The following is a 12344-nucleotide window of genomic DNA, read 5'->3' as shown; positions in this document are numbered from 1 at the left end:
GTATCCCAGTAGTTTGCTGTGTGCAAACTATTTGTCATGCCAAACAAATTGTAAATATTTTTTTTAACCTTTTATCTGTAGTCCTTTGTGGCAGTGTTCCTATGTTGTTGCGCCACTGTCTGTCTGTATTGGAATATCCAAGGAAATGCAAACTCTGTATTGTAACACCTTTACAGAACATAAGAAAATAAGAAGTTGCCCCCGCCGAGTCAGACCAGAGGTCCATCTTGCCCAGCGGTCCGCTCCCGCAGCGGCCCATCAGGCCTAGTGCCTGAACAGTGGTCCCTGATTAATTTTGTAACCTACCTCTAATCCCATCCCTATAATCTACCTTTACTCTTATCTGTACCCCTCAATCCCTTTGTCTTCCAAGTACCTATCCAAAGCTTCTTTGAACCCCTGTAGCGTGCTCCTGTTTATCACATCCTCTGGTAGCGCGTTCCATGTATCCACCACCCTCTGTGTGAAAAAGAACTTCCTGGCGTTTGTTCTAAACCTCTCCCCTTTCAATTTCTCTGAGTGCCCCCTTGTACTTATTGATCCCCTTAATTTGAAAAATCTGTCCCTGTCTATTTTTTCTATGCCCTTTATGATCTTGAAGGTTTCTTGAAGCTCATAAACTGCTCTGAATTGACCCCCCCCCCCCAGTCAGTAGCAGCAGTACAGAAGCTTTCAATAAACAATGATGTGCTTATGTTCAAACTTGTACACCCATTTGCCAAATCTAAACCTATTGGGGGGAGGGGCTTTTACTAGCGATTAGCATGTTATCTGGAGTACTGTGTCCAGTACTGGTCGCCGTACCTCAAGAAGGACATAGCAGTACTGGAGGGAGTCCAGAGAAGAGCAACTAAACTGATAAAGGGTATGGAAAATCTCTCCTATACCGACAGATTGAAACAGTTAGGACTTTTCTCCCTGGAGAAGCGGAGACTTAGAGGAGACATAATAGAAACCTTCAAGATCCTGAAAGGCATAGAAAAAGTAGACAGGGACAGATTTTTCAAATTATGGGGAAACAAGTACAAGGGGGCACTCGGAGAAATTGAAAGGGGACAGGTTTAGAACAAACGTTAGGAAGTTCTTTTTCACTCAGAGGGTGGTGGATACATGGAACGCGCTTCCAGAGGCTGTGGTAGACAGGAGCACATTAAATGGTTTCAAAGAAGGTTTGGATAGATTCCTAGAGGAAAAAGGGATTGAGAGGTATAGATAGGTATAGACCACTACCCAGGCAATGGGCCTGATGGGCCGCCGCGGGAGCGGACCGCTGGGCAGGATGGACCTATGGTCTGCCTCAGCGGAGGCAACTTCTTATGTTCTTATCTTCAGCAGGGCCCAAAACAATTTAAAGGGTCTTGGACAGATAACATGATAATTTTTAGTAGAGACTCCCCATATTTATCTTCCGTAACAAAGCAGAAGTCAACCTTCTCCTGGCTGCATACCTTCCTGCTGGCTCTGAAATTGTATATATACACCTTTTAAACTGTCTACTTCGCCATTATTGTCTAGTTTGGTACCTGTCCAAAGCAAACCATTTTGAGAATATGGGTGCTGTCCCTATGCCATGGACATCCCAGAAAAGTTTGAATGGCCGTCAAACTACATATACTGTACAAAGCACTTTGTAGTTAGGAATACTGTCTTCCATCTGACACCACTAGTTCTGTATATGCTGCATAGTCGGGCCTAATCAAACTTTAGGATGTGACGATAGAATAGAATCCATAATTTGGATCCCTAAAGTTGAATTATGAAGACGGCTTGAAACTGCATGATAGGCTGCCAGTTTTGTCATTGTATCCGCATAATGTTCCTTCCATGAGCACCTCCTTTAAATGTCCAAATATAACGCTTGTCTTGGTCAATCTGGCTCTAAATTTAGAATCAATGTTGATAGAGGTAGACAAGAAACTGTCATTCTCCTTTTTCCTTGTGTTTATGGTTTGTTAAGTTTGTCTATTAGTCCGCTTGTACGTAATATATTACTAAGTATTGTATTGTTCCCCAAATATTGTAATTTTAAAATGTTCATCGCTTAGAAATATGATTAAGTGATTAATTAAAAATTTTATTAAACTTGAAACTTAACAATTGTTAACCTGGTGTCTTCCAGCACAGAAGGTGGAAGATGTCACGATCAGTGCAAAGGAAAGGCCAGATTGTCGTTTCTAAAGAAAAAAAAATATATATAGAAATAAATATAAAAGGAATAGAGGTAATATATTTTATTGGACTAACTTAGTGCATTGTTTGATAAGCTTTTATCCCTTCTTCAGATCAGAAATAAGCAAATGCTGAATATTGAAACACCATAGCATTCCAATGATAAGTCTCACAGGGGGAGGGGTGGGTAAGGTGAAAGACAAATAGGGTTGGATGGTCATATGAGTAGGGATAAGAAGGTGACAAAGCAGTCAAACTTTGTGGTTTGGAATGCAATGATATGGAATGAAATGGTTTGTTGAGTCTTGTCCGGTGGGTGTCAAAATATTTTAGCATTTTGATTTCAAACGTCTTACAGTTCTGGATCATCTTAAAATTTCCTTTTAGTATTCTCATCATAAAATCATCGGAAGAAGAGTTGCCTTCAAGAGCTAATCAAACAATGCACTAAGTCAGACCAATAAAAAAAAAAAAAGAATCGCCTTTTCTATTTCTGTACTTTATCTTAAACAGTGGCCTAACATGGCTACCACACCATTTCACTGAAGAAAACAGGCAAAGTCATTGAAACAGAAGTAAAGCACAATATATACAGGGGAGAGTGTGGCGCAGTGGTGAAAGCTACAGCCTCAGCACCCTGAGGTTGTGGGTTCAAGCCCTCGCTGCTCCTTGTGACCCTGGGCAAGTCACTTAATTCCCCCCATTGCCCCAGGTACGATAGATAGATTGTGAGCCCACCGGGACAGAGAGGGAAAACTGCTTGGGTACCTGAATAAATTCATGTAAACCGTTCTGAGCTCCCCTGGTAGAACGGTATAGAAAATTGAATAAAAAATAAAAAAATATATATATATACCGACCGGTGAATGTTCTATGCTGATCTCTCATGTTCTCAAGCCCTTATGCCTTCAAAAAAGCAGCAAGTAACATTTATGAATATAAATATGCAATTGGGGCCTTTTGCCTCTCCTCCTTGATACTCTCTTCTCCAACTCCCAGTTTCTTTTCATCTTTTAACTGTCCTCCTCCTCTTTTCCTAGCACCAATCAGGAAGCCCCCTTACCTCAAAAAAAGGACCACATGAATTAATTGGGTACACAAGTGGTGCAATAAAAAAATGGTTTTATTTTTATAAAGTTTGTTTTTTAAAAAAAAATTCTTTATTCATTTTAAAGCCACAAGTAAGTGCAAAATAAAATACAATCATATAATTCTATAAAAGCACTTAAATACAATTACAATTATAATCTATGACAAAAAGATTATCACCCCCCCCCCCCAATAATTATATTTAAGAACTACACTCTAATTGAGAATTGAAAAATGGTCATACACGTCCAGAGTGGGTGGATGGGAGGGCGGGTTGGAATGTATTTTTATAAAGTTAAAATTAGAATATATAATTTAGGCAGCCATTTTTAGAAGTGCTATTTGTGTTTCCGATGTAGATGTCCTGGCACATTCACATCTAAAAATCTGAAGCATATAAAGCACTATTGTAGAACGCACCAGAGAAAAACATCTCAGCAGTAAAAACGTCCAAAAAGGCAAGAGGTGTCACAGACAAGGCACCGTTCCTGACTTTATCACTAATTCCAGGTACCACCTCAATGTGCAAGGAACACAAGAACCTAAAAATTTACATCACCTAAAAGTACGAATAAGTGCTGCCACCACTCATCTTTGTGACTGCTTGCGTTGGTTCTGACTGTTGGAGAACTGATACTAGAGTCTGTAAGCCCGATTGCCATCTATGTCCACCCAGGTCTGTTTGTGTTTCACCCCTATTGGTCCCACCACTGCCACGATCTCTTTGGACCACATATCTCATCCCTCTGCCCTGATGTGTCCAGCATTCTACCATCTCTGCCCTGTTCTTTCTTTCCCTCCTCTGACCCAGCATCAACATTTTCTCCCCTGGCCCTGATCCAATATCTCTTATCTTTGCTGCCTCTCCAGTCACTGCTGCTTCTGCAATTTGCAGCAGTGGCAATAAAGCAGAGTGAAGCTGCGAGGCCTTCTACCACTGGAAAAGGCTCTGCTGGTCCTGGTCCCAGTCCCACCCCCTTCTGACATCACTTCCTGTTTTGGAGGCGATAAGCTGGGATAGGAAGAGCTTTTATCAGCGCGCACAAGATGGAAGTCCCTGTGACTTCACTCTGCTTTATTGCCACCGTGGCAAATCACAGAAAACAGAAGCAGAAAAGGAGCAATATCCAGTGGAACTAATGGTACCTGCCCTACCCACATCCCCCTCCCTTGTTCCACTCCCATGGTCCATCCTGTCACTTGCTTCACCTATTGTTGCACACTTCCACCCCACCACCTTACAACCAACTATCCATACTAGGTTTGCCATCTCAGGAGAAAAAAATGACACATATGTACATTCTAGGACAATTTCACAAACCATATCTGATGTTATTAGACATTAAAATTAAATTAAAGTTTTGATGCCATCTCAGTAAGGCCTCTCATATAAAACGTTCAGTATCCAAGTGAAATCTTAAACTCCTTTATTCATTCTTTTAACCTTTTCCCGGCTGACGGGACATTCCAAAAATGTCGTTGCCATCGTATGTCCCATGGCATGGGACATACAGTACACACGACAGGAACACAAAATATTTGAATTTACATTCTTATGACTCATTTACATTATGTTTACAATAGCTGTAAATGATAACAGTGAATAATACAAAACTTTGCTAAAATAATTACGATTGGAACCAGCGTAAGGTAAAATTTGTTACGATTAAAGATTGAACTAGGCCAGTTACTGGGCAGACTTGTACGGTCTGCGTCTGTGTATGGCCGTTTGGAGGAGGATGGGCAGGGGAGGGCTTCAATGGCTGGGAGGGTGTAGATGGGCTGGAGTAAGTCTTAACAGAGATTTCGGCAGTTGGATCCCAAGCACAGTACCGGGTAAAGCTTTGGATTCTCGCCCAGAAATAGCTAAGAAGAAGAAAAAAAAAAAATGTAAATTGAATCAGGTTGGGCAGACTGGATGGACCATTCGGGTCTTTATCTGCCGTCATCTACTATGTTACTATGTTACTATGTTACGATAGGAAAATGTTAAGGGCTTCAGATATGCCAATGGTTAGCCAAATGTTTTCTATGGCTACCAATATACTTGTGGCCATGGCTTCCTCACTAGCCCATTTATTTTTTCTTTGTTTTTCTTAAGCTATAAAGTGCTATGTGCTCTATCTATAACTTATCACTTATAAAAGCTAACCAACTTTAAACTTTTAGCATTAAAAACTTATCTTTGTTTCTTAATGTTATTCTCTTGTTCACATTGGGAAGGGACCTGTCATTTCGACATGTTTCGCCCGTAAGCTGCTTCAAGAAAAGTCCCCCCTTCTGTATTTTATCTGCACCATCCCGAACTGTATAATGTTTTTTGTAAGGCCAGCACAAAGACACTCCACTGGCAAACATTATGCACAAACTCGTGCAGAAATACACTCAGAACCTTAATGTATCATAACAGTACCAACTCCCAGAGCTCAAGGATTAACCGTTTTATCCGTGAAAAGGCAGCAATGTAAATTACACTGGACTCGAAAACAATAATGCACCATCTAGTTAGAAAACAGAACATATCTTTGGTTGGCGGAGCTTTGGCATCCTTGTTAGTAAATGTATTTGTAACGCACAGGGGTGGGAGAAAAGGGAGAAGGGAATGTGTTGCCTACCCCCCCTCCCAAGTCCACCCTTGGGCCTCCACCCACAATTGGAGATCTGGCTATACTCCTGAATATGCTTAGAGCTTAAGTGAAATTTAACCTAGTCTTTTCTTAACTCTAGGTGATAGATCTGCTTAGAAAAGCCAAGAAGAAGGGTGGGCTCAAGGTACGAGAGAACCAGCAGCAGGGCTTCTACGTGGATGGTCTGAAATTAGTACCTTGTGAAAGCTATGCACAGATAGAAAGGCTGATGGAACAGGGAGTCAGAATCAGGACCACTGCCTCAACATCTATGAATGCCACCAGCAGCCGGTCCCATGTAGTCATCACCATCCATTTCAAACAGGTGCTGTACAGAGTTGTAAAATCTCTTGGGAACCACCATTCCCTCTAAGCCAGGGGTATCAAAGTCCCTCCTGGAGGGCCGCAATCCAGTCGGATTTTCAGGATTTCCCCAATGAATAGGCATGAGATCTATTTGCATGCACTGCTTTCATTGTATGCTAATCGATCTCGTGCATATTCATTGGGGAAATCCTGAAAACCCGACTGGATTCCGGCCCTTGAGGAGGGACTTTGAGACCCCTGCTCTAAGCTGAGCAGGAGTCCTCCACTTACAGTCCTGCCAGTAGGAGGTGCTGTTTTGCTATCACTTTTTAAATAGTGAGAGACGGACAAGCTCTGTGGAACTCCAGGGAATGTGCCTGTCTGCAGGGACTGAAAACACAATATTGAGCCCCCCACCCCCACCCCCACTGGCAGTAATGCTGTTGGAAGAACAATGCTGAGTACCTATCTTATGCTCCGATATTCCAAGAAACACTTTTATGGCTTTATAGCCATTAAGCCTATAAACTCATTGGCATTTGTGCTTTTGAATCTAGACACTGCTAGTGAGGCTAAGTTACTCATTTCTTTGTCCGACAGTTACCAAACTACTGTATTACTACCATCTGATGGTTTTGTTAGGTTTTCTACCAGAGACTACAAACATTAAGAGATTTGGTGTGTGTGTGTGTGGGGGGGGGGTTCAATTTGAACTTTATTTGGAACCAATCTATAAGCATCATTAGACACAGCACTAAACTGATAACAAACACCTGAGCTTTACCATGCCCGATGTTACCTTGTATAGCATCACCAGCTCTAACAAAATTTCCCCATATTACCTGCTCCTCCCTCTTCTCACCCCTCCTCATTGCTAGACCATTGTTCAAAAGTCCAGAGATACCAAATTATCCAACTGGAGATTTTTAGCCAGTCTTGCCTTTGAATTTACATCCCAAAGCAGTGTGAGATATATAGTGCCTGATTCTGCTCATGGAAATCAGTGCTTCAAGTCCTATGGTGCACCAAGATCCAGGTCTGTCCTAAAATCTCCAGCCTGGAATTGGGTAACTCAGCAACTCTGGAAGTCCCCCAAATCTAATAATATTGACTCAACTGTTGTTTTCTAATGTAATTTTGCTCATATAATAAATACACTATAAACATTCATATATAACATTTTGGATGGTAAAGAATACTGTTTCCAAAAAGTAACAATTATACATTCAGCTGCGACAATGCACATACACTGTGAACCGAACACACCAAAATGTGTTTTGTCATATCTCCCACAGAACTCAGCCGATTCTTCTGAAATTTAGTGCATCATGTCCTGAATGAAGCTAATGTAAAATGTTGTAAATATTTCCCAGCAAACCCAACACTACCTTGTGAAAATGAGTTGTTGCTATGGGATATGCGCAGAAGCAGATGATAGTTTGCAAACAGCCTCTATATCAAAACGGTTTTCACTGCAGAAGATCAAATTCTGATAATGAACTAGGTACCGCTAAAAGGTTACAGCAGTTGACGACTGTTGAAAGAGTTCCCACTTATACAGCGCTGAAAGGCGTACGCAGTGCTGTACATTTTGATATTTATAGACGGTCCCTGCTTGGACGAGCTTACAATCTAACTTGGACAGACAGATATAGGATTGGGGATACATAACCCAAGGTGAGAGGAATTGGGACTCAAAAGCACACTCAAAGAGGTGGGTCATGAACACTGCCAGAGACAGAGCCCGCCGTAGGGATTTGGGCATCTTGTTCCAAGCATATGGCACAGTAAGGCAGAAGGAACGGAGTCTGGAGCTGGCAGTTGAAGAAAAGGGCACAAGTAGGAGGGACTTACCAGCTTGCAGAGCTCACACCGGGGGGGGGGGGAGGGGGTGTCATAGTGGGGAGATAAGTGTAGAGAGATAGGGAGGGGCAGCTAAGTGAGTGCATTTGTAGGTCAGTAAGAGGAGTTTAAATTGTATTCGGAAACGCATCCCCCTTGAAAAGCTCTAATTCCCTAATGCCCAAACCTGGGGATAAATGGCATATAGCCAAAGAGCGTATATAATGTGAAAGTTGATCAAAAGCAAAAAGATCGAGGGATGGCTAGCCATCTGCTGCCGGAATTTGACAAAGGTCAGTAACCGGCCATCCTCCCTCAGCAAGTAATCTTTCCCATTGCTGAAAAATCCAATTTTCTTGCCCTGGGGAAAAAAATCTTCATTGCCGGTATGAGGGAACAACGAACTATTGCTGGGATAATGGTGCCAGCTCTTTATCAAATAGCGCTATGCCTCTCAGAGTGGAGCCAGCAATAAACTCCCTCTGTGGGCCATCCTCAATTGGGAGCCCTTAGCGTGTAACAAAGAATTAAAGTGCCAAGGGCGGGAAAAACTCCTGCTCAAACTGTATGTTCGTAAAATTTGAAGTAGAAAGAACCCAGTACGTCTATGAAGGCATGCCTGATTTGTATAGGTTCAGATTAGGAACTCCCAGGCCCCCAGCAGTCCACCCTTCTAGTGCAAAAGCCCATTTCAATGTTCCTTAGAAAAATTGGCCTAAAATTTTCTGTAACTGCAAAAGGTCTTTGGTTAAAAGATAAAAGTGGCAATGTCTGGAGAACATAAAGCCACTGGGGTAAGAGAATCATCTTATAAAGATTGATTCTACCCATCAAGTTTAGCAGCAAGTACATCCATTGAGACAAGAGCAACTCAATATCTTTTAGTAGTCTATCAATGTTACATCTATACAGCATAGTCGGATTCAATGAAAGTCAGACCCCCAGATACCGAAAATCAATATCTGCCCATGCGAGAGAAAAGGATTAGGCCCGCTGCTGTTGCCTGGGGGTCAGATTAGTCATGGCTTCAGATTTTGACAAGTTTAGCTGAAGTCCTGAAAAATCCCCATACTCTTGAAAGGGCCAGAATGGAAGACTGGGGATCCCTTAAAAACACCAACATGTTGTCTGCAAAGGTCGCTATCTTGAAAACTTGATTGCCTATAGACACTCTTCTTATGTCAGGATTAGATTGTATATCCCTGATCAAGGGGTCCAAATTCAAAAAGAAGATGAGACAGAGGACAGTTCTGTCACATCCCTCTTTTTATCGGGAACAACTATGAAAGGACTCCATTTGCCCACAGCCAAGCCCTTGGGGAAGCATAAAGAGTTTCTACAGCTTTATATAAAAAAAAAATCACAGAATCCATAGGCTCTCAGAGTGCCACTCTACTCAGTCAAACGCCTTCTCTGCGTCCAGACTAATGAGAAGTGAAGGGGTCTCACTTCACCAAACTAATTCCTGGGCTGCTATAATCTTTATAAGATTCTTAACCACTGTGCAACCCTTAACAAAGCCCACCTGGTGTTCTGTTGTTAAAGAGGGCAAGATTCTAGCCATAAGATTTGTCAAAATCTTTGCCAACAATTTGGTTTCCTAGTTCAGTAAGGAAATCAGGCTGTATGACTCTGGATACTCTGGGTTCTTACCTGGTTTAAGAAGCACTATGATTCGGGCCTCTGTAAGGCAATTTGGTAAGGAGCCACCCTCCACCATAGCATTAAAGACCACCGCCAATGGGGTTGTTATCTCCTCCAGAAGCAATTTGTAAAATTTTCCCCTATAACCATCAGAACCAGGTGCCTTCCCCAAAGGGCTCTGCTGTATCGCCCAGCGCACTTCCTCAAGTGTTATCAAAAAAATAAGGTGCTACTGGTCTCTTTCCGTTAGATGGGGGACAGTAATGGGGAAAATGCTTGAACTACCTGAATAAACCGCTTTGAATTTGGTTGTAAAACTACAAAAAGGTGGTTTATGAAGTCCCAACCCTCCCCCTTTTTAATACTAGAAAAGTAAGTGTCTCTATCCAGAGGAGCAGGCATAGGGGCGGCATAAAGCCTAAAAAAAATAAATCTAATAAAACATCATTGACTGCCTTATTCCCATTTACCAAATTACTTGTACGGTCCCTCATCGCTGCTATTTTCACTCACTAGATTAGTTAAGTCTGCTGCTCTTGTTAGCAAACTTTTAAAGACGATATTTGTGATTTTCATGGTCTGATGGAGAAGCTCATTAAGAGTCTGCTGAACCTCCAAAATGCACGTTTTAATGTGAAGAGTTCTCTCTCTTTTGTTTTCTTTTGATGACTAGAGAGGGCTAATATCTCTCCTCTTAACACAGCCTTCGCTGTCTCCCAATAAAGTATGGGATCCTTGACATGTCTGTTGAAATCTGCCCTAAATAAACATGGAACTGAGGATCCCTATATAGAGGAACTAGAAATTGCCAAGTCGGGGGAGACTGAGGTTGGGGGTCCAATTGGAAAAGTACAGACTTTTCCTTTTTTGTGTCCCACATTTAAGGGAATCAATTTGTTTCTGTCTTACTTATTGTACTTTGGGCTCCTTTTTAGTATTTTTCCTTTCTTGTGCAATTCATTCCCTCTCCTATGATTTTAGCTACGTCCTAGTACATTGTAATAATGTATAATTCTGCTTTGCTCTATTATATTTTGTAAATTCCTCTTACTAATTTACAAGTACTCTACTTTCATCTAATCTAATTTAATCTTCTATTTGTGTGTCGCTCATACCTATGCAGGCTAGGCGACTTAAAGAGAGGGGAGAGGAGGGAGAGGGACAGTACAAGAGTGGGGAGAGGGAGGGAAGAGGATAGGTAAGAAGGTGAGAGAGGAAGTAGGAGAGAAAGTGGAAATTGGGAGAGAAGGAGAGGATACAGGAGATTAAGTGTCGAAAAGGAGGGTTTTCAGTTTGTTCCGGAATATGATGTGGCTAGGTTCTGTTCTGGTTATTTTTATAAGGTCATTCCAAGTTTTTACTCCTAGGAAGGTAGCCCCTCAATATCTCTACTCACTTATCTCCCCCTATGCCCCCCCCTCTCATGAACTCTGTTCATCGGGTAAGTCTCTTTTATCTGTACCCTTTTCCGCTGCCAATTCTAGATTCCTTCCCTTCTTTCATGCTGTGCTTGGAACAGGCTGCCAGAATCATTACATCGTAATCTAGCAGTATTCAAATTCAAGCTAAAAATCCACTTTTTTAAAGCTGCTTTTAACTCTTAACTCCCACTCACCATCAGATTCCTAAACCCATTGTATCATTCCTTCTAACAGAAACTCCCCAACCCTGAGATGTCCAAATTAGACTGTAAGCTCTTCTGAACAGGGACCGTCTATTGAATATTAAATGTACAGCACTGTGCACGCCTTTCAGCGATATAGAAATGATAAAGAGTAGTAGTAAACCATCTCAATATCTTTTAATGCCAGCAGTCTCTGTTCCACTCTCTTTTTATAATCTCCCCCACTCTCCCATCAGGGAACAAGGGACCTCCTGCTCCTCCCACTATGCTTCTCTAACCATGTCAGCTTAGTTTCAATGACCCTCTAAAAAATCCACTGTCTCTGTTGTTATGGCAGAGACATTTTCCGGGGAAGGGGGGGGGGTCACATACAGATCAATTTACAATAAATGTCTCTTTTCAGTTTCCTGGTTTGGAACACGGCTTGCACATAGGTTCCAGAAGCAGCTGCTTTCCCTTTATCACCCTATCACAGTGTCTAGCAAACTTTCTTGAGCCGCGGCACACTAAAGGTAGTGGCTGTGGCTTGAGGCACCTGGCAGTGCGCAGATATCGCCATGATGATGTCAGGCACATGCATGACATCATCATGTCGATGTCTGCGTGTGTGTGAAGGCCCTTCAGGCGGGCCCTGAGACACTAGTGGGAGGGGGGGGGGGAGTGCCAGAAGGGAAGAGGGCCAGAGAGAAGGATAAGTGCTGGTGCCCACTGATTGCCTACAGGACATGCCTCTTTACAGCGTGAATTAGCTTCTGTGTTGTTTTCCTCGACCCTGAAGAAAGTTTCCTTTGGTGAAACATGCAGGTCGGGAGAGGAGAAGAATAGATAACATCACTCTAAGATAGAGCTAAGTGATGTTCCATGAATTTTAAGTATTTAAAATAAGATAAAAATAAAAAAAGCAAAAAAATTTATGTGTTAATAAAAGGTGGACCGACGAAGAGATTTAAGGCCTGGGGTATGTACCCTTAAGGTGGTCTGAAGGTCCATACATTTGATGTTCAATTGACAATATATGTCTAATAGTCACTGCGACAACCAGT

The 12344-nt window shown here is 42.0% G+C and overlaps 1 protein-coding gene across 1 annotated transcript in view; it reads left to right on the top strand.

Moving 5' to 3' along the window:
• The window catches only part of LOC117357291 (kinesin-like protein KIF28P), a 114842-nt gene that overhangs the window by 28331 nt on the left and 74167 nt on the right, over positions 1-12344 (top strand). The window contains exon 5 of the mRNA XM_033937659.1: positions 5986-6210. Coding sequence (XP_033793550.1) covers positions 5986-6210 — 225 coding nt within the window. The remainder of the gene's footprint in view (positions 1-5985; positions 6211-12344) is intronic.

Source organism: Geotrypetes seraphini, chromosome 3, assembly GCF_902459505.1.
Source record: "Geotrypetes seraphini chromosome 3, aGeoSer1.1, whole genome shotgun sequence".
Lineage (NCBI taxonomy): Eukaryota > Metazoa > Chordata > Amphibia > Gymnophiona > Dermophiidae > Geotrypetes > Geotrypetes seraphini.
Note: the sequence above shows the minus strand (reverse complement) of the source record. Positions and strands in the feature narration are given on the sequence as shown.